Raw genomic sequence first — 26,962 nt, forward strand, 5'->3', positions numbered from 1 at the left:
AATCACCATGTTGAAGGAACGCTGTTACTTCGTAACAGTCTGTTTGAATGTATATAAACAGTTATTCAGCCTATATTTATCTTAAATATTTACATCGTCAATGTACGTATTTATGAAAGTATATAGGGTTTATATTTTGTATTTAAATACTGCACTTACAAAGTATTTATGCGAAGTATTTAAACACATATTTAAGCAAAATATTTTGTATTTATATTTCAATACACCAGAAAAGTATTTATGCCCATCCCTGAAGAAAACTATAGTATACATCTAACAAAACTATCAGTGTAACCCCACATGACACGTCATGTCAAAGCATACTACTAGGGGCATGCATCACTCTTAAAAATGAACTTCACCGCACAGCACGCTCCTATCCAACCATCATCTCGAATGATATCATTATCTGCCCTGATTTGTTCAAAACCGGAGGTGTCCGCCTTTTTGTGACACTTTTGCTGTTCATAATTGTCACAAAAAAGGCGTACACATCCCGTTTTCAACAAATTCGAAGTTCATTTTTAAGAGTGCAGGGTCGTCACGACCGTTCTTGGGCACCAATAAAACATCATCATTACTTATTATTATTATTAATAATAATTATTATTATTATTAATGATAATTAATAATGATAATAATAATAATAATAGCGAGCCGTGCCGAGGCGGCCTTCCCATTTTTTTAATTTTTCGTTCTTGGCTAATCACGCCGAAGGATAGATATCTCTCCGTTTCCCATGCACCTGACGTACAAGTTGAACAAGTTCTGGACGGAAGCCTTGACACAGGACACGGAAGACGCTACCGGGTCAAGTTGCATCACCATTTCGCTTTCATAGATTATGGGTCACATTACTGGGTTTCAGACTGCTGTAATCTCGTGACCGGCGCCAAAAGCGTTGCCAATATGTAGTATTGATAACTGAGCCACTGACCTCCAGAAATGCGGCGTGAAGGCGGTGCACTGACCAACGCACTTCTGGCACGGTCCGTCCATGTCCAACTGCTGGTCAGCCTACAATCGGAAAAAGAAGAAAAAGAAGAGTCACTCATATGCGTAGATAATCAGTTTAATGCATACTACTTAAAGATACCACGCAAAGGTACCACTACTACTACTTAAAGGTACCGCAAAGCAGCAGGCATGCAGTTGATCTTGGAAGCGTGATTTTCTTTTCCCTTTATAATGGTATCTACATCGCCGACAGGCATTGCCGGTAGGGGGGTTCAGAAATACAAGTTACACAAGCCACGGCCCCTCGATCGCTGTTGAGAGAACGATCGAGGGGCCGTGCACAAGCACATAACAACCAACACACGACATAAACAAGCTAGTAAATGTGAGAAATCATTAGTGCACTCCTTAGTAAAACAAGTTATCATTTGTAACGGAACGGTTTGTTTAGTCTAGAGAAACCATTCCAGTAAAATATTGTCCATGAAAAAAAAGAAAAGGAGAATACTATTTAAATTCATCCGTCCTTGTATATTCAGAAATTTTCTTCACATGGTCTACCCTACAGATGACACGTATGTAGGTGGAAATAAATATCTGGAATGATCCAAGACAGTTTGATTGTGGTAAATCCTGTACAAAAATTTAAGCCGCAGATTACCACGCATCGACAACAAGTCCCATCCCAATATGGCCTTCATTTCCGAAACACTATCCCCAAGCCCATATCGAGAACATACAGTCCTAGCTAACAGTTTGTTACCTGTAAAGTAAGGGCAACAACTTATACATGAAAAAAGAGGACTCCTAACATTCTTTACTAGCTCGCGTGGATCAGTGGCTAGCGCGCTGGCCGTGTCACGTCGAGACTGGGAGGCACCCGGGTTCGAATCCCGATGCCGGCTGTGCTGTCTTATGTTTTTCCTGGGGTTTCCTCAGACGCTGTCAGACATATGTCGGCACAGTTCCCGTTAGAAGTCGGCCCACAACGCACATTCCCCCAGAGCGTTAGCCGTGACGTTGCCCACCTCTGTGAGGCCGACAACAGCGAGTTATTTCAGCACTATCACCACCATCTTTACCATTTTTAATTTATAAGCAAAATTACCGCAAAAAGGCTCAGGGCGACATCTGGTGGGAAATAATCCCCAATTCGACAAGCAACACTGATGCTGCAACTGATGGCTACATACGTAGTCGACGCGCAGCCGACTTCTTCATTTTTAGACCCAGTGTTATGCGCATTCAATGTAGTTTCGCCGCCATACTTGACGAGCAATGCGCAGTTTTGACACAGTTCGAGATCCACGAAGAAGACCGAGAGACACGGACACAGAAGACGACACACGTAAGTTCTCAAGTGAGAACTTCAAGTAAGAATTTACGTGTGTCGTCTTCTGTGTCCGTGTCTCTCGGTCTTCTTCATGGATCAATACCAGCTAGCCTGCACCCTTTCCCTTGTTTCAACAGTTCGAGGCTTCGACACACTGTTGCCCGTTGTTTTCCAGTTTTAGTTCTCTAAAAAAAAAAAAAAAACTATGAGCGCGATTGGCAGAAAACTTGTGACGTAAGAGTAATGAGGGCTCAGGCTATCGAATAGATACATTTTCTGAGTTTACGCGTCTACTGCTTTACGATATTATACCTTTAAATAAAGAAAAAGTAGCCACAATACTTCGACCCCCATTGCAAAAACTCCCAGGAGCGCTATCTTTTACTCGGCAATACGAAGACAACACGAATCGATTTTGCCGAACTGCATGCGTGCATAGCTATCAAAAAGGAAATGGAACAGATCTGAAATGGAAAATAAAAAAGAAGGAACCAAAGATAATTAATGCTCGCCGTCTTCTGCGGGGTCAATCAACCGAATCCAACAAGAGCGAGAACGTCAGCCGAATTTTGCGCGGAGAAAAAAAAATTATAAAGAAAGTACCACGCCATTCAACCAGTTGAGTGAGAGACAATTTCCATATCTCCGAATACGGAGTACGGAATTCGGAACTACGGTGTAAGTACATATACTCTGTGTATTAGAAAGAAAGAAAAAGATGAAGTTGATCGATTTGCCTTGTCATGAACGGGATTTTTTAAATTATTTTATTTATTTATTTCCTCTTCCAATTACGAGACGTGGAGTAGCCGGCCTCCTTCATGAGCGCAACACTCTCCAATTTATTTATTTATTTTTTCATCAACCCAGCCAAGAAAAGGAAAAGGATGACGAATTAATTAATGATAATATTTTCCCGACGGCCAAATATGACATTGCACTGCGGAAGGTGGCCGTGGGTCATAATTACATCCACTTTAATTTTGTTCGTCTGGAGACAGGTATAGTTGAGGGGAGAACGTTACGTAACTCACGCCTGAATGCAAAAGCATGCATTGAAAAACATCTGAAAGCACGGCTTACTGCGAGATAGCTTGAAATGCTTCCTAAGGATAAAACAAATTCTGTCTCAATACGTCGCACACCGGTGCTATGTTCTCCATCTCCATGTTATTCATACCATCTCACAGGCAATGAGATGCCTGAGGACCGCAACTTCAGTGGTGAAACACCGCCATCATGCGTTGGCTGTTGGTTTCTCAACATCACAGCCATGAAGCCGAAAAGCTATAATATCATCATCAACAACAACAACAACTTTATTTTAAGATAATGAATGGGTGTTTCATCGCCAGGGGCGATACTCTACCCCATACTACCCCCTATACTCAGACGCTTTCAGACATATGTCGGCAAAGTTCCCTTAGAAGTCGGCCCAGGACGCACATTCCCTAGGGCGTCAGTCGTGACGTTGCCCACCTCTGTGAGGCCGACAACGGCGTGCCCTTTCATCATCACCACCACCACCACCACCACCACCACCACCTACCCCTCTGCTGGTGTTTTTTTTATTTCGTGTTAGCGCCGCGAAGCAACTGTGGCTACGAGCGGCGTACAGATGTGGACAGACAGAGAGAAGACAGCAGGAAGGACTGGAGGACAGGGGGTTAGGATGCGTCCTGGGACGACTTCATGGGGAAATGTTTCGACATTCGCCTGGAAAGTGTGCCGGAAAACTCGGGGAAAATCTCAGACAGCACAGCCGGTGACAGGGTTCGAACCCATCACCTGCCAGTCTTCAGCACGACCTTGGCTACCACCAACGAGCGGGACGCTTTAACCCGCTCGGCCATGCCCCTGGTATTGCTGGTGGTGATGTGCGGAATGAAATAATGAGCCCCTTCACAATAAAGATCGAAGTCCTATGGTGTCCAGAAAATGTCAAAAGAGCTTTGAGGGTAGAGCGTTGGTGGGCTAGATTTGGCCAGGGACCCATCAATTTTGAGTGAGAGTGTGTGTGGGGGGGGGGGGGGAGTCCAGCTGATTAAGATACCCGGAGAGTGCGGTTTGGGAAGGTTGGTAGTGTGGACAATGAAGAAGAATGTGCTCCAGATCACTTTCTCGTGAACAGCATCATTTCGTCATATCAGTATCAATATCATATCGCGTCATATCACATCACATCGTGTCATATCAATATCAGATCAATCTTCGACAATCTCGTAATATAAATATTATCATTTTTTACTAACATTTCTTACTAGGAGCGGTCGTTGTCTCTCCCCTTTCTGTCATCATCATTATCATCATCACCACCACCACCATCTCGAAAGCGACAAATGATGTTCCCAAGATAGCACGAAGTATGCTAATACAATCCAGTGCGTCACATACAACTATATCAGAACAATAAAGTATATATATAATAAAATAATATAATATAAATCGATTAATTAAAAACCTTGAAATAATTATTAATGTAGTTATAATATACAGGGTGTAATGACTGAGTATAGACGAATTTAAAAATAGAGAAATAATTTTTTTTATTCAAGTACATGGACCTAGGAGGTTGCGACTTAGAAGGCTGCCGCTGCCCTCGTAAGGTGTGGCTTTTGCCGTAGAGTCATGGCTTATAACTAAAAAAAAAAAAAGATTTCTCTACGTTAAAAAAAAAAAATCTATAATTAACCTGGACACCTTGTATGTACGTATATATTACATTTCAGTAATAAAAAATATATTTACCGCAGTAAATACAAACGTTTATCCATGTATGGGCGTGACGCTGTTACAATGTGATGAACAAAACTATCCGATTCTGAGATATGAGGACGTAATCGGTATTTCCATTACATAGAAGACTGGTTGTGTGCCCACGAAACGCTTGAGCGACCACACAATGAATGCACACAGCTCTTCTTCGAGTGCTGAATACAATGACGCCGTTTTAACGAAAGACCCAGAGGTAACAATGGCTGCCAAGAACAAATGTTTGTTTCAATAACATTTGCTTTGTACAGTGCTAACAAAAGAACAACAAAAAGCTGCATTCCCACGCACGCGCACACCAGTGCTACGGGTTGTTCAAGTCCCCAAAATAACCTTCTGGACGTCGAATGATTATTGTATTCCTTCACTGAAGTCAATGAACGATAGCGATAAAGAAATCATGATGGAATCCTGGTATCGTGGTTGTCAATATGAAGAATCAACTTTTCCGCCCCCATAACGTTTGTTTTCATTTCAGTACGATCGCGAGCGCGCCCTCATGGAAACTGCTCTGCAACGCGTCGATCAACGCCAGTTCGACTTAGCCAAAATTCTCGGGCCATGGTCGGACCCCTCACGCCTGATGCAACGCCTACGAGTTGTTGCTGAGTTCCTCTAAAGCACTGGATTAATGAACAAACTCTAATAGGACACCTTTCCATCATCATCACTTTATCATCCCTTCCAGGAGCGCAATGGGGCACTGTACCTCCATAACGGCGGGGAATGACCCACTACATCATCATCCCATTTATGTGTGTGTGTGTTCAGACAAGTTGATCCCGGGTCATGTGGGCATCAGTGGAAACGAGGACGCAGAACCAGCCGCAGGCGCGCTTCAGTACACCCGGCGTTTCCCCATCATCTTGTCTCGTGGGGATCGCCGTTACCTCGTCTCAAGCTTCACTGGTCCCAAGATGTACTCTCAATGGCAACATGACATCACCACCCACTCTCTGCTTTACTCCGTTGACCCTACATTGTCCCTTACTCTCCCCCGCCGAATGTCACGTTCCTTTACCACTGTCTTAGACCGCATGAGACTCAATGTGGCTTTTACACCTGCTTTCAAACACCACCTAGGTGTCGGCGCATCCAGTCACTGTTCCATGTGTGGGGTGCGTGGTGACCTTCATCAAATCATCATGGTCTGCGGGCAGTACGATCGCGAGCGCGCCCTCATGGAAACTGCTCTGCAACGCGTCGATCAACGCCAGTTCGACTTGGCCAAAATTTTCCAGCCATTGTCGAACCCCTCACATCAGATGCAAGGCCTACGAGTTGTTGCTGAGTTCCTCTCCAGTACTCGACTAGTGGACGAAGTCTAATAGGACACCTTTTCATCATCATCACTTTCTCATCCCTTCCACTAGCGCAATGGGGCAGTGTACCGCCATAATGGCGGCGAATGACCCACCACATCATCATGCCATTTATGTGTGTGTGTGTGTGTTCAGACAAGTTTTTCTTTTTCCAACTCAAGTCAATCCATGTGTCGACTGTGCGGAAAGAACAAACGATGAACAAATTCATTTTGATGATGATAATTGGGGTGTTTACCCCACTGCTCGCGGCAACCGGAACGATCAAATCAAATATGCCAAGACATCCAACAAATAAATTCGTGAACAGTTACACTTCCTCGATTTCAATCCTCACCTACACTTCACGGTATGTCCTCAAGTACATGCGCGAGAAGTATACAGCCTAACCCAACATTCTACACGTTCTCCACTTGTCACGTGATCTCTCATCCCAACCTTATTACACATGTTCCGCTCCCCACTTCATCACACAAGAATACGTCTGCTCCAGAATACTTTCCATATCAGCGTTTCGGAAAGAACGATATATAGAGAGGAGGGAGTCAACGAAGAGACTCGACTTTTTGAATGCGGTCTGATCGACGTGGTTACTCTTTTTGCTCGGCTCACATACGGGAGCCCCGACCGCACATCGCGGAAGTTGCCCGGGGCTTCCGATGGAGGAATAGCTGGGGATCAATGCATTCTTCGGCGGGATGTTCCATCATGCGAGAAAGAGAATCGGGATCACCGCAGCGTGAGGTATACCCAGACGATCCGCGACGGATTGCGCTGGTCATGAAGAAGCGAAGCGCGTCTCACCGTATTCGAGTGAAGTTAAACTCGTATGCATGTTGTAGTCATGTGGCGGAAATGGATGTCGGTTTTGTACGGATGAGTTGCTGCTGCCAATATTTGAGCAGACTACGAGGCACGATGCTTGGGATGAGGAGGAGCTACCCATTTAACAAAGCTTCGGGACGTCTGTCTCCCGCCCCCAACTACTGGATTTCCTCTCTATTTTTATTTATATCACCTAACTGAGGCTAAGTGGTCCGGGGTAGCCAGTCTGACTTTGTCGTGACATAAATCACCCCCCCCCTTTATTTTCTTTTTCTATCACATCACAAAGCTACCCCGGTGCGTGACGTTGGAAGTGATGCATGTTATGTAGTTTGTACCGATCACGAAATCGCAACAGATACAGTGTTTACTCGCATAATGAGCGCATTTTTCTAGGCGTCGAAGACGTAGCACCTGTGCGGTATTTATGTGAGGTCAAATGGATCTCAAAACTCAAAGTATACCCTCGGTATATTCATTCAAGGTATACAGTGTACATTTTTATGTACATTGGAGGTATATGTGTAGACACGCGGGGATGCTCACCCAAATGACCTCTTCAGTGGTTTCATTTACAGAAGCGGATTATGCATAAGTTGAGGGGCTCGATAATACTCCACAGATTGCGCCTATATCTTTCAAATCAAAATTTTACAAAGTTGCTTTCAGTAAACTTAGCTCTATCATTTGCGAATTCCTGCTAATATATTGTAAGGCGATACTTATGCCCGGCTTCACCAACGCTGGTTAACTTTGAACCGAGATCGAGGGTTGCTAAAGAACTTGAAGTTAACACTCAACTCTTTTTTTACAAACGTTAGCCGGTGACGTGATGAATGTTTCAGTCACAATAACTCCCTATAGTGAAGCGGAGTTAAGCGTTAAATTCAAGTTAAGGGACCGCCGATCTGGGTTCTAATGTTAATCGACGTTGTAGAAATCGGGCCTTAGCTGACCAACTTTATGATTATATTTAGTGTTATTAAGGCTATCCGTCAATTATGAGTTTCACTTCGAGAAGAGAACTTCACAGCATAACACGCTCATATATAGCCAACGATCATTAGGAATGATTTCGAACATTCGAACGATTCGAACGATTTCGCTGTTCGAACATTCCTACCCGCAGTAATAAGGGACACAGAAGGGCGTACGCCCCGCCCTCTTTACAAATTCGGAGGCATTCGTCGTGCGCACTTGCTGGCCCATCGGCGTGTTATGTGATGAAATCCTCTCCTTGTGGTGTGCGAAGAAACAAAGGAAAGATTGTTCCGGAATAGTCTCAACTTTCCCGTGAAGAAAGCTGTTCCACCACCACGTACTTTCTCTTTCACCTCCTGGGAATCCGCGGCCCATTTTCGAGACACGGACAGCTGGCTACGGAGTCACTTTCGAAGCTCACATACTTAACATATCTGACTACATCGTATGTATACCTTCTTCGAACCGTCATCCTATACGCTCGCCATGAGAACTCGGGTCGCGCTCCGTCGACCCTGGTGGGAGCAAATTGCGGCCGTTGGTGCGGTTTCTCACGCGCACCTGTCGTTCCGTCGCATAACGTGCGCAATCGTCGCCGAAAGGGCGCCCCAGAAATTGCCGAGGCCGCGGGAGTATTCACAGGCGAACTACCGCGGCGTAGCGAGGGACGGAGCTGCGGTAATCGTCCCAGCTCTTCGCGAAATTTCGCGTTACTTTTTTTTTTGTTGTTGTTGTTGCTTTCTTTCTTTTTCGTCGAAAAAAAAGGGGCGCTGGTCGTCTCTTTGCCCTGTTAGGACTAGTCTATGAATGTAGGAGTCATAGCACTACCACGGCCCCTCGATCGCCCCTCTTTGCTCCGCAAGCGAAGCAGGGAGAGCGATCGAGGGGCTGTGGCACTACACTCTAAAAAATGGTGGTGGTGGTGGTGATGACGAAAACCGCGGCACCGTATACACTCTAAAAAATGAACTTCACCGCATAGCATGCTCCTAGCCAACCGTAATCTCGAATGATATCGTTATCTGCCCTGATTTGTTGAAAATGGGAGGCGTACGCCTTTTCTGTGACAGCTATGAACAGCATAAGTGTTCATTTTTAAGAGTCGTAAGAGCTATAGTCGTGACGACGCCCACTTCTATGTGGCCAACAACGGCGAGCCGATCCTGCTATTACGCCCTTCCCCCCCCCCCCCTCATTTTTAAGAGTGTACACTCTAAAAACTGAACTTCCCCGCATAGCGCGCTCTGTGCCAACCATATTTTGCCACGAATGACACGGTTATGGCTTCTGATTCGAGGAGGGAAAGGGGCGTACGCCTTTTTGTGTCAATTTGGATACATGATAATTGACACAAAAAGGCGTACGCCCCCTCTCTCTTCCAATCACAAGCGGTAACTCTATCATTCGTGGCAATGGTTGGCGCACAGCGTGCTATGCGGTGAAGTTCTGTTTTTAGAGTGTAGAGTTCATAGATTTCCGCTTGTACATACGTTTGCCGAAGGTTATTCCCGGAGTTAAGTGTAATAAGAATATATTATAAAGTTCTCCTTGATTACCCGAGATAACTGCTCTCACTTTGAACTCGAATATAGTAGCGAGCATGTTTGAATCGAAAAGTTCGTTGTTGGCACAGTAAAAAATAACTATAAGTATAATCGCACGAGACAATTTGGAACCACCTCCAGCGAAATCAATTTCGCGTAGGAAAAATATCAGGCTAGTTAGCGAGGCTGCGAAACTGGAACAGTCTGTCACTACCAGAAGCTCTTTTCAGCGCAGGAAGCGTTCCAAAACACTCCAAAATCCGTTCCGTTGTATATGTTTGTACACGACGCAACTGCTGCAATGGATGAAAGTCTCAGGTTTAATCCTCAAAGTAGCGTTAGAAATACAAAGCAAGAGCGGAGCCATTCAGGCACCGAATAAGTTGAAATCTCGCATTGGGTGTGTGTGCGAGAGAAAATGTTCATTTGCGCCGATCGCGTGCCTGCGAGAGACAGATGAAATGAGTTCTTTTTATATGTCGAGTGTTACTCTGCTGTATTCACAAGAACGACATTCCCCGGAACACTTCAGTGGAAGATGCGGAAAAACGTCATAGCTCAGACGCGTGCTAAGACTTTCCAGACGCATGTCGGCACAGTTGCCCCTGAAGTCGGCCCACGACGCATACTAACCCCCTTGTCCCCCACTCCTTCCTCCTGTACTCTCTCTATATGTCCACGTCTGTACGCCACTCACGGCTACACTCTAAATCAGGTAAAGCATATGTAACGGTTAAGTAGCGCTTGGCCAAGAGGTACATTTTTTTAAAAAAAGGGACCTCTTAAAATTAAGAGGTACATGCGCCCTCACATGCGGTACATGTAACGATAGACCGAGCAGACTCGTCCTCGATCCCCGACGTTTCAAATCAAACTGATTTGCAGCGGTTGCAAGAAACGCATTCTTCCCAAACGTGCGATCCCTCCTCACAGTCACGGGGGTTCTAGTTATTGCACTTCTTGACAGAATGATAGTGCTCACCCATTACGGCACTGCTGCGTAAGGGAATTTATTGACTGGCATTCGAAATCACGCGAAATATTTTTGCAGCGCATGGATATCGTGAGAAGGCGTTCGTACTCATGCGCCGGAAACACGCGGTACACATGAGGTATACAGCTGCAATAGATCGCGCTTAAAAGGTACCTAGCCGGTACGGATGGGTCTCGGAGCCCTTGTACCGTTTGAATTTCGCAGTGGTCGCGAACTGTACCTGCTGGTTGAGGACTGTACCTCATGTGTACCGCTTGGCCCAGCTGCGGGTCCTCTTTCATGCGGTACATATCAGGTGCCGGATTTAGAGTCTACAGTTGCTTTGTGGCGCTACCACAGAATTTAAAAAAAAACACAGCGGATGAATCTCGTTCCTTTTGTATTACTGTCAAGGTAACGGCATCTTTCATTCAGCGAGGAGAAATGTTTGAACTTTGGTGCCCCTGTAACAAAATGAGGAGAGCAAACAATCTTTGTGTGTGTGTGTTTAATTAGAGGCAATATCGCATCCGGAAACGTGTGTATGAGATCGATACGGTGACGATCAACACCACATCGTAGTCTACTTGGTGAAATTTCCCTTACGAAAATAGCTTACATATTAAATAAATGAGTTTTAAAGATTCGCACTCCCTCCACAGCTAAGGAAGCCTCAGCGATAGTAACATCACGATGACGTAAACCAGGCGCACCAATGGGAGCGCAGCGCAGGCGATTCTGTCGGAGCTTGTCTGCTTCGCGTTCGCACCGCAATATACTCAGTGAAAACTCCTCCGTAAATACGCCGACTTTCGCTTACCCCTGTGAGTTCCGACGCCACCATGTCGCGTGGAACACGGTGTTACGGTCCTGGCTATACGAACACGTCCGACGATAACCCAGAAGTGACATTTCACGAGCCAATGAGACTCTCCGCAACCTGCAGAAGCCGGCCTGCTCGTCCGCCTGGCTCTCCGGCCGCTCCCTGATTGGAGCTGTACCAACGCCACATAGATACAGAAGGCCTGCTCATTGCCTCCTCTCCCTTCTTCGATACGTGGACATTATTAGTCAGAATTCGTCTGCGACTGCGACTCACCGTTCTGCGAATTCAAGAACCCGCAAATGATAGCCGCTCAGCTGGAACCTGCAGACCTGAGACTGTTTTGCGCTTTATTTCCAAGTTTTCGCATTTAGTACGCGGGGACGTTCAATCACAACTCGCAGACGACGGTGGTTCGTTTTCATGGCCACGACCGCTGAAAGCACGTTCGTGATTGGCTGCCGCCGTCGAAAACACGGTCCTGATTGACCGACTATTAGTCGTTACGTCACGTCGACGAGTAAGCAGGCTTTCTCTGTCTAGGTGGTGTCGGCCGTACGCGCGAAAGGGCACTCACTGGTTGGCCTTGTCCGAGTGACGTTTCCTCCGATTTCCAGAGAGGGAATTCCGGGACACTCTCAACATCCGGCGCAAGGGGTTACTCTTGCCATGCATTTCATCAAATTGCATAGAACCTACTCCTCTAATTCGGGTCGGATTTTCGGCGTTATTGTCGGTGATGAACGAGGAATAAAGCGGTACTATACCGTGTATTCACACGAGCGACATCCTCACGGAATATTCTAGTGGAAGAAAACGCGAAAACACTGCTCACAGAGACGAAATTCCGCACCGTGTTATGTTGAGCATTCCCACGGTGCGGAATATCGGAAGTGGCGCACTGCACATTTAGCAGACGACACCGTCTGCGTGTTTTCCTGTCGTCTGCTACGGAATATCTTCTGGCTGTGTAGCAGGATATTCCCCACGGTTAGCAGTGTACGTGAAGACACGACGTTGAGCGCTCGTGTCTTCACGTGACAGCACAAAACTATGACGTTTTTCGCATCTTCCGCTGCTGGGGGAATGTCACTGTGTGAATACACGGATAGTTTCGGAATCAACTGGCACGAATGCGACAGTTTAAGATCGGTCCATCAGCAACTTCTGAGACACCATTATTCGCGACAGCGTTTCTGCAATCGCTTTTTACGTAGGGCTGTTACGGTTTAACGCGAACATCTTCTCAAAGCACTCTAGTGTCACGTCTGTTCACTCTTAGAAAAGGGATTAGAAAATAAGGAGATCTCCTATCTCCACGGGGGCTCAATAAAACAGGTTCGTGCAGATAGTGTTTTAACACGAACGGGTATCACGAAGCAACGGATACATTGACATGCGTGTCGTCGAGATACCTAAGAGCTTTGCACATCCGTCTCGCAAACTACTGACGGAACAGGTAGTAGACGCTTATGTATAGGAACTTTCAGTCACTATCGGACGCTCGGTAGCATTTATAGCATACGCGTAGTGCCTCAATTTTCTGCATTTGAACACAGATATACAAATTGTTCGGCAAATGAGTATTATGAACAACATAAATACTTCAAACTATTGCAGATATAGTACCTTAACATCTCCATATCTAGCATTAATTATGGCAATCAGCTAAAATATCTTATTCGTCCCGTGGTTTAAGTACGTGTGATGTAAAAGTAAATGATCTTTCTCTAATTGCATTACGGGCGTTATTTATTTACAATCATCTGTCTAAAGCGTTTGTTAGTTTGTAGGTAGTTATGATTGCAAAGTTGTTATTTCGTATCAAATTGGCATGAGTCAAATTTCATGAAATCATTGTAACTTTTCCTTTGTACCTTATGAAACCGTCGCCACTCGAGCGTAACCTTTTTGAAGTTTGCGCCCTTGTCAAGCGGCTACTTCGCCGCTTTTTGGCCAATTTCCCCTTACAAACATGTTTTTGCTACATGACCTGACAGTAATTGATGTGAAATTATTTGAATACAGCGTATTACCACATGACATAATAATTACTGCCCACAGCTGCAGTAACTGACAAGTTACCATGTAAATTATAACGGCCCGGATCTTTGAAACAGTTATTCGTATCCGTAACCGCTGCATTTGATGAAAGCACGAATACTTACGCCGATTCAAAAAATTACGCATTATCCCCATTGTAGAAAATTGCATTCTCTGTTCTCTCACCGCAACTAAGAAGAAACTGCAACCAAGAGCCTCATTTACCCTTAAACATTAAAAAGAAGAGGAAGAAGAAGAAAAACGCAATTCTAACGAATAGCTATGGTGTTCCTTTCACGCACAAAAAGTACCATCTCGTTTATAATATATACAGGTCTTTATTTAAAACAGCCACTGAAGAAAACGCCTGACACGAGCGAACAACCGCGAAAAATTCTCCCCGGGGACCCTTTATACCAAGTTTCGAAAGCGGCGTTTCACGCGACAATGACTTTGGAAACGTTAGATGGCTATGTACCTCGCGCCGTGAGAATTTCCCTGGCGTATCGCCGGGTCTTCAAGTTTATTCACTCATTTCTTCCGGGATTTTATGGGTCCTATGGATCATGGCTCATGCCTCGTACAGGCAGACGGTTGTAGGCGCCATTTATTCCCCCAATCTTCCGTTGTTCTTTTCTGTTTTCGTTTTTCTTCCTTCTTTTCCGATATCTTGCCTCGGATAATGAACGGAATGACGTGGAAACGCGTCTCAAGGAAAAAAGAACCACCGATAAATTGAGCAAGGAATTGGTTTTCAGCAATTTTAGTGAGGAAGCAGATAAATCGCATATACCGGTAATGCGCGTCCCGAGAGAAATAGGGGTGCGCTGACATGTATAAAAAATCTTCGTCAGCACCAAAGAAAATGGAAATTAACTGTTCTAGGTATATAGAAAGGGCCCAGCATTTGCACATGAATAAATAAAAATAAAAATAAATATAGATATATCAACTTTATAACTAACCTACTTTTACTTTTTTTCTTCGGGGATGAGGGGCACATCTTATCAGCCCGTATCAACAGCAGCGACTAGCGAGTCGTCCGGATTCAATTAATGATTTTTATTTAAGCACGCACAGGATTCGATTGAGAGCAATGCTATCTGCACTTGTACCCCCTTCCCCTTGCCACTGCGGCTATAAAAGTCCTCGTAGAAGGAAGACACACACACACTGCGCAGCAATCACGCACAAGTTCTGAAAACTTGTTGAAAAATGTTATTATTGGGGCTACAATCGCATAAAACGGGATTAATGTCTTATGAATATTTTATCGCTTATAATATTTGCATATACGCCATCCGTCTATCTTTACATGGTCCCCGTAACACATTCCGTCATATTTGAACTTTGCGGCTGTATCAGCAGCGAAAGCCCGACATGTTAAGGTTCAGGGTGGGAGCCGGAAGCAGTTCTCGAGCCCTGCGAGTAGATCATTAATAATTCAGTGTTTAAAATGGCTCAAGAGAGGAAGGCAGCGCTTGGTATAAAACACAGATTTTTTCTTCCATCAAAACCAAACCATATACTAGTTCATATTCTTCCTATTTTTTAAAACAGACTCAGGATCCCTTTCCGATGCGCTGTGCAAGTAGGTCAGCTGCCTACGCAGCTCTCCAGCTTCCCTCTCTCCTCTATTCCCTGTTGAGGGACTTCATTCATTGATTGGTCCCATTACCAAAAAAGGGAGGTACCATTTCAAGGCTGAGGCACACTTGTTTCCTTCAATGGACCTAAGCCGGTCTACGAAGACGCCTTGTGATTGGACAGACACTTGGTCACGTAGTTTCTCCAAATTCTGCACTCTCCCCTAAGAGACAAACGGTCTTAGCGTGGTTGCAAGGTCAAATGCTCAAGTGGCCAGCAGCGCACTTTTCGACACATGAAAAAGAAGAAGAAAGAGAAAAAAAGAGAGAGAGAAATGAGATATGAGAACGGAATATTAGAAAGTACAGTGATATTAAAAAATAATAACTCTGAAACTGTTTCGTTCAGAATCCGACCCAGCGCGATATCCATTTCGTTTCATCCATACAGCGATACGCTCTTCAGGTTGCTCGCCCATATTGAAAAGTAATTACGTATACGCTTTTGTAACATAGAGACCGAGAGCAGGGAAACAGCGATCGGAGCTTGCTTTTCCAGCGTACTAGTTCTTTCTGTTCCCCTTCATAATGAATGTACCTTCAAAGCGGGTTGAGGAGGTAACATATCACGGGTTCACAATTCTCTCTTACTTTCTTTCTTTATTTCCTCATAACGCCAAAATACACTTTGGCAAGGGGGCCCGGTAGCAAAGCTAGCGGTGGGGCACCCCTCTATAAAGACGACTTATACAGACAGAAATATAGACTTATATAGATGACTTATATAGGTGTCAGGCGGTGAAGTTCTGCTTTCTAAGTGCACGCGCAAAAGCCTATAGGCTTTTAGATATGCATATGTAGATATGCAACGAACACCTCCACTAATGCTTCCACCAAACGCTCTATGTCACCGATGCTGCTGACACGCTCTTCATTCTGCTCCGTCCTATACGCCCTATTACTTCAGGGAAGCCAGAAAAACACGCAGCATTATTGGTCCTCCGCACAGAGAAGTAAGCAACAGACCCACAGCAGGCAAGCTAGCGCGACTTGTCTGGAAAAAAAATCTGCCGCGCCATCCACGAACCCCCAGCCAGTTATGCAAAGAAGGCGACGACGTAATCAACATTTTGAAAATAAAATGAAGGGAAGGCGATACAGAGGAAGGGCGTATGCAGATCAGAACAGCCATTGGTACTCAGCAAAACCGGGCAGGGGAAAATTGCGTAGTGCGATCTTTTTGCGATGATTACAGTTTCATATACCAACATAGTGAGGACGTTAAAAATGTTATCGACTTATACTCTGAAGATTATTTATTCGAGGATTATTCGGCATGCACATGTTGTGCAGCCTTGCGTGGTATTGCTGTACGCAGAGTAGACAGAAATAGAGGTTACGCTTCGCCATAGCCTACAGTGTGTTTCAGTTAAATCCCCGCGCTAAATAATTCGCGAACCAGTAGCACCAATCGAAGAACTTTCTTTTGTACAATTATCTCTCCGATACCACCTACAAGCTGCGCACCGTGTGAATGAGTGGGTCATTATTTAAATAAAAATTCAAATGAGTTTCGTGAAAAGCATAACTTCTAAAGCAGGGCGCCGTCGATATTAAAATGGCACTAGCCCCTTTGGGGCCTTCAGTGGACACCATTTAGAGAAAAATATGCCAGCCGGTGATTTGTTGCAGTAAGTAATTGGTTTCGGTTTACATATTTTTGCCGCGGCAAGTTGCGGTGAAGCGCAAAAGGACGTAATTCATTGGTGGATAAGGGAGCGGAAGAGCGTCCTTTTTGCGCTTCACCGCGATCAGCCGCGACAAAAATATGTAAACCGAAACCAATTACTTACTGCAACAAATCACTGGCTTCGGTGGCAGATTTTTCTCTAAATGGTGCCACTGATGGTCCCAAAAGGGGTAGTACCCATTTTAATGTCGACGGCGCCATGCTTTAGAAGTTATGTTTGTCACGATTCACGAAACTCATTTGAATTTTTATTTAAATAATGAGGGCCCTCAACTCATTCACACGGTGCGCAGCTTGTATCGCAGAGATACTTACATAGAGAGAGAGAGAGATACGCAGTTCTCCAATTGATGCACCGGTTCGCGAATTATTTAGCCCGGGGATTTAACTGAAACACCCTGTATATGTTTACAGGACTTTGCGTGGGCGACACGTCAAGCGGTAAACAAACACACACTATCACTACAGTACGCACTACATCATCATTACTTATTTGTTGTTGGTAAACAAACCGTTTGGCAAACACGACAAGGCAATCGCCTTATTTGTTTGAAATGGCCGACACCACTGTAAAGGAAGATAAGGAACTTTTGTCTGCTAACATCGGACGCGAATTCGAGCCAGATCCGTGCTCAGTCATCACTGGCATTCAGTACGGACATATCGTCATATGGTCATATATCACTGTTTTCACCTCTTACACTGTACATATCATCAGGTTAATGTAATAAATTTTCTTTATATATGGTCAGTGTCATTAAACGGTCTCTTCCCCTATACGGACGTCTTGATTCCTCTTCTTGTGACAACCACATTGCTGTTCTTTGATGTGACAGCTTCCTTTATCGATGCGTCTTCATAGAGCGTGTCCACTGTAGTAAAACTCCCTATATTGTTGAGACGTGTGAGACAAATCAAGTGCTGATAACAGTGACACGAGTTATTAAAAAAATACTTATTTCAGAAAAAATGCGGCGAAAAAAAATTAACTTCAAATACCCTTCGGACAAATCGGTCAACGCGTCGCATGTATACAAAGAGGACAGCACGATTTCCACCGTAACCACACAGAAGCAGAACCCAAGCAAGTTGGTGTAAAGAAATTGCCGGATGATAGATGGTGGTGGTGGTGCTGAAAGGGCTCGCCATTATCGGCCTCACAGGGGAGGGCAACGTCACGACTGACACCCTGGGAGAATGTGCGTCCTAGGCCGACTTCTAAGGGAACTGTGCCGACATATATGTCTGAAAGCGTCTGAGGAAAATCCAGGAAAAAAAACCACACAGCACAGCCAGACAGCAGATGACATTTTCCTCATTCTGGGAGATATAATATGCACTTTGGCAAACATAAATCACATCTCTCCCCCCCCCCCTCCTTTTTTTCTTCTTCCTCTATCACATCACAAATCACGTCTGCATCGAAGCAATGGGTTCCATGCAGTTATTCATCGATTCGTCCTTATCGTCATTGTTAAGGCATTTCGACTCCGTCCTGTGAGGAAGGCAGATCACCTTGACCGATAGGAATATAGACACCACCAGTAAGCTCTACAGAGTCACGGAGCTTTGCACGGTCGGCATATTAATCGCTAACTTAACGGGTATTGTATATAGGAGTCGCCTTAATTGATCGCCTTTCCCCCTCTCTCGTTTCCTTTGCCTTGACAGATGCGCGTCGTATATGGAGAGAGGCGCCATCAAGGCCTCCGGAAATTACGTCATTTGGTTCCGGAGATTGGTTTGGGTCAGAAGTAGCCCCTTGAGCCCCCACGGGAAGAGGATATCGGATTCAGGAAACATAGACTCTGGCAGTGGGAGGCTTGGGAAGAGCGTGATGTTGTTGTTTTTTTTTCATTGCTTTTTTTTCTTTTTTTTTCTCACACGAGTAGGAGACACTGTGGTGGTCAAAGACCAAGTGTGTGACAGGACGCTATTTCGTTTCGGATCGTATTTCGTCTCTTATGGATTCTCTGTTAGCGGGAAAGGTAAACAGAGACGTCATGTGGAGTGCTCATTTCCGTTAAAGGGGCACTAAATTGCAAACATTTCTCCTCGCTTAATGAAAAATGCCGTCTTACGACGTCAGGAAGCGCGCTTTCCCTTTAATGAGCTAAAAAAAAGCACACTTTACTCATTTAAAATAATTGGTAGAAGCTTTAACGTGCGCATTTCACAAGAAACGGATTACGCGGACCAACTGCAATTTCAGCGCATTGAAAAGATATGGAATGTTGAAGCTTCCCACATGCAGCCATTTTGAGGTACGGTGACGATTACATCTCGAAGCACTTCGCAATTATTGAAATGTAGGCATGCGCACACAGAGCCGTCGCTAGGCGAGTTCGTGCCCGGGGCAGGCTAACGTGAAGGCCCTTCCCCCCTCCCACAGCCGTCAGAAGCGCTGTGAACGAAGAAAACTCTCATTCGCACTGCCGAGATCGTAAATTCAAATTATCTTCATTCCCGCTTTATATTACCTGCCGTTCGGCGCCCTCCATCGCTACGCGGCTCGGTACCTCCACGCCGTTAGACACTGCGACAGAATACTCATTCAGTGACACATAGATCAGGATGAACGCGACCCTCCTCTATCACGCCGCAAGTGGACCTTAGTGAAGCTGACAATTAAAAGTTGTTTCACCTATACTGATACCATACGCTCATGCACAGCTGTCGTGATCATAGCGTCCTATTCCGATCTGATCCGACCCAATCCACCGCGATACTCTTCGCGCACGGTTGACGATAAATAAGCCACGTTGAAGTATAGGCACAACACCACTTGGAACAAAAATGGGCTACTCAAACGAGCATCACGACAGCACCGCTTTCATCTTGATAACGTAATCCATTTACCTTCTTCTTTCCGGAAAGACGTGACCAAGACATGCGCACAAAGTCCGCCGCCACCAACGCCATTTCACTCCACCACCATCGCTGATCTCACTTGGCGTTAAAGATGTACCTCTACCTGATATACTGTGCCCGCAACGAAAATCTGGAGCCAGGTGCACGGGAAGGAAGGAGCGAATGTTTTACGGCGCAGGTGATTTCCAGAGGGGTTTCTTTCCCGTCCGCATAATCTCTACGCAAGGGACCTGTGTTGGACAACGTTCCACGTATCGCTGTCTCGGAATCGCGACAGGGAGAAAGCAGAACGAATGTTCGCCGATATGTCGTAATACGTAACTGGGCCTGTGGAGAGGGGAATGTGTTTATTAATTTAAAAAAAAAGAGGGAAAGGTTAGGTTAGGTTGGGTCAGGTTAGGTTAGGCAATGTATATGCTTTCACTGGGGGGCAGCGTAGCCACGCAGACCTGTACTTTAGAGCGCAAAGGACATGTTTAAGAAGCTCTGAATGATGGCTTCTTAGCGCATGTAAAGGTCTACATATTCACACGATGCAACTTTAGTTGCGAGCAACGGAGTTGTGCCACCAGGTTGCACCGTGTGAACGGCGCAGCTCTGGTTGCGCAACCTGAGTTTCAAGAGTTGTTCAGCTGACCGCTCCATCTAGCGATTTCTTTTGAACTCTGGGGGCGACCTGCCAATCACATGGCTCCTCCCTTCCAAGCACGTCCAATCAGAACGACTGGCTGCCATACGCAATTTCCGTGACGAAACTTCATGTGTCAGCTGTTGCGGCGGCAGCCAGTGGAAATTGTGGAAGTCGCAACGGGTGTAAGTCGCAGTGCGATTGGACGAAAATGATTATAATTATGTTTTTTATTTTTTCGTGCCATCTGGCGACCTTGGTGACCACAACGACATTCTCGTAAGGTATCGTCGCAAAAGTATAATTGTATAATCAGGGGTTTACGTCGCGAGACAACAGAGGTTGCAAAAGCGCGGACGTGAATTGGAAACCGATGCGTCCGTCACACAGAAACGCTGACGGACGGATCGTATTCAGACGCAAGAGTGCGGACGAGGCCCTACCTTCTATCGGCTCCGTCAGGGGAAATTCAAGCAGCCATCTGCAGCATGGCATCGGAAAACTTCTCGAAATGACTTTCACGGTTGACACATCAAACACTTCGCGGTCGCAGCATATAGTCTGCGGGCCTTTATGAGCGCAATCGTTCGGCAAACAGCACGAACCACGCGCATGGGGAGTTTGCGAACTCTCATCTGCTCACTTTTTGCTTCAACACGTTTCGCTTCCTTCCTAGAGTTCGAGAGACGCGCCGGAATTCGGAGAACGTCGCCGAATGTCCTATCTTCCTGTCCTTCTCCTATACACAGGCTGCTCTGGAAAGCTCTTCTGCTTCACTTCCTTTCGAAGCACAAACGGGATAAAAGAGAACGGAGACGATGTTTGCTACGAGACTCGTTTCGTCCGCCCTTTTATTTCGTTGCCAGCGTCAGGAGGAATCTATTTGATACGGCGTAAAACCTTCGGGGGGCGTGTACGTATATATCGAAGACGAGGCTGCGTTCCTCAGTGCCAGGTCCGATTGTTTTCGCTCCTATAGGTGATAAAGGTCGCCGTCCCGCCCGTTACTCTCTTATATCAAAGACGAAAGGCGAAACAGATAAGGCAGAAGGCGTCGGGCGAGCGAGAGTATGTGGGTGGAAGTAGCGCCTTTGCCCATCTCTTTAATGGATTATAGGATGGCCTGTACGGGGTCTGTAAAGTGCAAAAATTTCTTCTCGCTGAATTAAAGATGTTGTTACCATGACAGCAATACAGAAGGAACGACCTCAAGCAACGCGGCAATGCGGAGCGGCCTGTCATTGGTCTTCTCAAACGATCTCGCGGGATGATTGGGTAAATCGTTTTGAGGAGACCTATGACAGGCCGCTCCACGTTTCCTGAGAAAGAGAGAAGAGGGAAAGTGTAACGGTTTCGTTTGCGCATAAATCACGAATGATGCAACCGATGAATCACGTTCCTTTTATATTGCTGTCGAGGTAACGGCGTCTTTCATTCCGCGAGGAGGACAGCATGGAGCTGTCAATCGATTAGAGATATGCCGCAAGTGACACGTCGATGTTGCAAAATCTCATCCAGCAGGACGTCGTGGCTTTTTAGACAAACAAGATAAACGAACAGTGTTCAAGCCCAAGCAGCACAATGTACCGAAAGTCAAGTGCAATAGGGGTGGACGGTATGTGTCTTATCAATGTTCTTAGATTCACGAGTCTGTCCAAGGCCTTCCACCTACACGTCCATCCCTACTGCACTCGACTTTCAGTACATTGTGCTGCCTGGAAGGTTTCGGTTTTACAATGACTTAAGCATGAAGTAAGAATAACAGGAACCGGAAGTTACTAACGGTGACGCCACAACCGCAAAAGCACAAGCTGTAACATTCACAGGTCCCCTCTGCACAAAGTCATTAAGGAGTTATTTACATGATTGATTTTGGTTTCTTCTTTCTCGATTTCGATGCGCTATATCGGTATAAGAAGGTTACGACGTTCGTATGGAAGGACGAACTCGGACTTATTCACTTCACTGCTTCACTTCACTTCACAAAGGCTTATTCACTTCACCGCAGACGCGAAACCTTTTTCTTCCCCTGCGACACTGGTGCACATATATTATGTAATTTGTGTTCCATCACAACACTACGTAGACATTCGGATCGTTTGCGTGTAATAATCTCAAGTGCAACATAAAGCACCACACGTGACCCCGACTGATCCTGAACTCTAATAACTTCTTCTCTCACAGCTTGCAACGACCATAACGTCATCAGAAAGAGTTAGCGCCGTGTTTACAACATGTATACACGACGTTAATAAACGCTCCCAGAACAGGTAACGCACCCCTATACGTCTTCAAAATGAAACCCAACGTAGAATTCGAACAGCACACTCGGGGATTCGTTTGTAATTGTCTCCGGCACTAAAACGACTTCTCCCGGCGAATCAAAATTTATGAAGCAGCTGTTTCCTCGACCGACTATGCTGGTAGCGCTTTCGCTTCGATGACGCCGAAAGGCGATGCGGTCAAGCACTGCGCATTGTCCCATTCCCCCGCCTTCGATAGAAGATGACATCGTGAAACGGCATGTACGACAAGATCGGTTCGAGTCAGTAAAAAACTGAGACTGCATTTTATGGTGCGTTGTGCGCGTCGCTCGCTCACTGGAAACGGCATATACGAGTGTTCGGTCAGGTTTCTTTTCTGAATAACGCGTCCTGGAGTAGCCAGTCCCGAGTGACTCGAGACTATAACATCTCCATTTTTTCTTTTACAAATCAATCAATCAATCAGGTTTGGTCATGTTGAAAATGGTGCGTTGCGCGCGTCGCTCGCTCACGGGAAACGGCATATACGAGTGTTCAGTCAGATTTCTTTTCTGAATAACGCGTCCTGGAGTAGCCAGTCCCGAGTGACTCGGGACTAACATCTCAATTTTTTCTTTTACAAATCAATCAATCAATCAATCAGGTTTGGTCATGTTGAAAATGGTGCGTTGCGCGCGTCGCTCGCTCACTGGAAACGGCATATACGAGTGTTCGTCAGGTTTGTTTTCTGAATAAGGCGTTCCTGGAGTAGCCAGTCCCGAGTGGCTCGGGACTAACATCTCCATTTTTTTCTTTTACAAATCAATAAATCAATCAATCATTTTTGATCATGTTGTGAACATTTCGTAAACGAGTGAAATAAAAATTCTATTCACGAAAGCGCGTGTGTGTGTTTGGAGAACCGCGCAGTTCTCCGGCGGAGAAGGAGGAGATTAGCGTCCCATTGCTAGGCAACGCAGCCGCGCCGGACCCAAGATGGCGGTGTCACTCGCCGGTGCGGCTCAGTGTCGCTACCCTGCTCCCTATTTAGTGACTCTAAGCGGGAACACCTGTGTCCGGAAGAAAGAATAGACGACTTCAGAAATTGCACGGATGGCCCGCCAGAGAGCGCCGTGTTGCGAATGCTGCAGTGCACCTTGGGATTTAGTTTTCATGAGTCAGACAGAAGAAGAAGAGCGCAAACGGTTTCGGTTTTCCCTCCTTCCTTCGAGCAACAGGCAGGCAAGCACGAATGCAAACCATTTCCCACGACGCAATGCGCGATGCGCGTGACTTGAACGACGGAGGGCCCCCGTTCGGAGCACAAGGGCAATATCTGAAATCGCCTATTGCCTAGCTCTTGGTGAGAAGAGAGGCACCAGACTGAACTCCTATGACTCTTAAGAGTCTTATCGTAAATCACTCTCATCGTCAGAATGCATTGTGCTTTAATAAGCAGGTTGTTCATGGCCATATAATTAACAGAATAGCGGAAATTTGTATTCTTGCGCGTACTTCCAAAAATTATTTTCTACTCGCGCTATGCGCCGTATGTGTTTGTCTTTTCGAGCCCCGTTTCTCCCTTCTTCGTTGCGTCTATGCAATACACCCGCGATAAATTTTCACGCTTTTAGGAAAAGAAGCCGTTAAGAAACGATTAAGAAGCGTGATCCGTCGCGTGAAATACTCATTAAAAGCGTTCATGATGTCATTACACATTCCATGCGGACCATTAGGGTGGACGCCGGTTCTCCTGGGAGAAAAGAAATCACTCGAGGCCTCTCACACACAGGAAACTCGGCTCGGCTTCACTAGGGAAGTGTAGATGTCTCAATTTTTCTTTCTTCTCTGTCTCTCTCTCGACTCGGATTTGAAGGAAACATTTCCTATGCTATCACCTCAATACTGACCTTTCGTAGAATGGACATAAGTGTCTGCAGTTGGGACTGCAGTTAGTGCAATACGAATTCCGTTGCAAGAGGTAGGCGATGTCGGCAGAGGAGGCGAGGTCGCTTCAAGATGGTGCGTGAAACGTGTTTTGAAACCGGGGGAAGTAATTATATTGTTTTGCTGAGGTGCATGTTTGTTTCAATGAAGCTCCACTGACAATTTTGATTACCGAGTGACTTAACGATGGCTGCAAAATGATATTCACGCAGCCAGGAATGCTACAGCCGGTTTGGCTTGGATGGGGGGAAATATAATGGACAGCAAGGAGGGCGGCTATTCAAGTTCTTCTTGAAAGAAGAAACATTCTCAATGGAGGAGAAAAAAATAATAATAAATGGTCCCCCAGAAATCTTAGTCACTGCATCCACGAAGATGGTGAAGATACATATAATACATATTCGTGGCGATGTGCCACTACACATACATGTAAATCACTAACCTATAACTGAATAAAATAAACGAGGGTACTATTAACCAACGAACAACTATATATATATGATCACTCAAGTTTATGATATCATATCAAATCTGAAGTTTATGATATCAAACGAGGCCCATTACTAGGTCCCCAAGCCTGCTTATCTCAAAGCGGGAAAGCTAGAACAATTTTTAAGATGCAGAACGCTCTACTAAAGGAAAGACTGTCCAGACGCGCTCACTTAGAAAAAGCCCACATGCAAGACACGTCCCTAATGGATCTCTTCGCTATCTCCCAGACACGTTTTATATCTATAAACAGGCGTCGTCACACACGTACGGTATGCCTATATACTCTTCCGTACCATACGTCTCATCACTGTCGGCGACGAGCGGACGCCAGACACCCATGAGCTCCTCCGGAGCAGACGCCCGTCACTATACCAGCGCTGCATATCTCTTGACTTCATTTCCAGCAGACAACAAAGTGCCGCCCTTTGAAAGACACCAAATCTCCCAATTCTCCAAACGCGGACGAAAGAAGGGCGCCGAAACACAGCTGCGGAACAACGAATTGGATTGTTCTCTGACGAGAGCGAAGGAGCGGGAGCGATGACACTCTCGTGCTTGTCGTCCGCAGGAATCCGTTGACGGAATGCACGGAACTCTTGTCGAGCCAAACGAGGGCGAAACCCATATTGAGCTCGCGACAGCCGTCCTTCCACTATAGCCGGGAATTCTTGTGCAGTCCTTCACCGAATGTAACAGACTGTGAAGAGTAATGAGACTGGTATGTAAGAGAACGACGAGATTGTTGGGTAGGTCTTGCTTTGGTTGCGCGGGAGGACGGCTAAAAAGGTGAATGTTGGCAAGACGTGGTACGGCGTTGCGTTGCTGTGTACACGTTATCGAGGGCAGTAACCTCATTCGGTTTGTCAGTCGGGTTACTGCATCGTACCCATGGTCCTCGGTGTGATTTGATTAGGTTTGAGTGTTACAAATCACAGATAGATAGATAGATAAAGAAGAAGGGAGAAATGGCATTCGTGCGATGCTGATAAAGAGAAAGATAAAGAGAAAAAAGGGGGATGCCAGTCACGACAAAGTCGGACTGACTACTCCGTTGCGCCTATACATACGGTGATTTGATTTGATATGTAAAAGAAAAAAAAAGAGCTGTTTAGTCCCGAGCCACTCGGTGAATACAAGCAGGTGTACATGCAGTGAACGGTTTGTAGTGATGGAAATGTAGTTGAGAAGTTCCATGCGATGTCGAAGGCTCGGGAGTCCACACGAGACAAGCTCGCCTCTAAAACCCTTTGAGTGCTAACGTATTTTCGACAACTGAAGAGGATGTGTTCTTCGTCCTCCACTAAGGCCACGCTCACTGCGGTTCGAGGAGTCACGCTTTACTCAGTTTGAAGAAAAGATGTGCGAATAATCGGGCTGATTCATTCAATACAGCCAATAAATCAATCCTTTACACTGACACAGACTTTTCTGTGTCTCAGACACAGAGAGTCTCAGACAGACACTCTGCTCCGCCCAATATACGACATGCCACACAGCGGTCTGTGACCAAAGCAGTTTTGACGATCCTGAGCGACACAGGTCTCATGAACAGCCTGTGAAATTAAGTCGTGCCATCTCAATCTTCAGTGCTACGCCCTCACCCTCAACGCATTAACCTCGTCTTTTTTTTTTTTTTTTAAGTCATCTTTTGCTTTAATCTATCCTTCTTTCACGGTTTGTGAGTTTATCCCTTATTTCCTAATTCTTTTGTTTTTCATTATTTTATTCTTTCGTTTATTTTTCTTTTTTCTTCGCGGAATAGCAAGCCGACGCCCCGTTTAGCTGACCTTTCCTAATAAATATATCACCCCACCCCCTCCTCTATTCACTGGGTCACAAAGTCATGTCAAAACACGCGACGTTTGCGTGGCT

General features: G+C 45.6%; 1 protein-coding gene across 2 annotated transcripts in view; it reads right to left on the bottom strand.

Annotated features, from left to right (window-relative positions):
• Nucleotides 1-26,962, bottom strand: part of LOC135400732 (protein prickle-like) — a 239,828-nt gene that overhangs the window by 160,216 nt on the left and 52,650 nt on the right. The window contains exons 1-2 of one of the 2 annotated variants that reach the window (XM_064632605.1): nt 19,769-20,025; nt 938-1,017 (exon numbers count right to left, since the gene is read on the bottom strand). In XM_064632605.1, the coding sequence (XP_064488675.1) occupies nt 938-1,017; nt 19,769-19,831 (143 nt within the window). In that variant the 5' untranslated portion in view covers nt 19,832-20,025. Of the gene's footprint in view, nt 1-937; nt 1,018-19,768; nt 20,026-26,962 lie in introns of those variants that run through there. The other variant, XM_064632606.1, reaches the window with a different exon arrangement.

This window comes from Ornithodoros turicata, chromosome 7 (assembly GCF_037126465.1).
Source record: "Ornithodoros turicata isolate Travis chromosome 7, ASM3712646v1, whole genome shotgun sequence".
NCBI lineage: Eukaryota > Metazoa > Arthropoda > Arachnida > Ixodida > Argasidae > Ornithodoros > Ornithodoros turicata.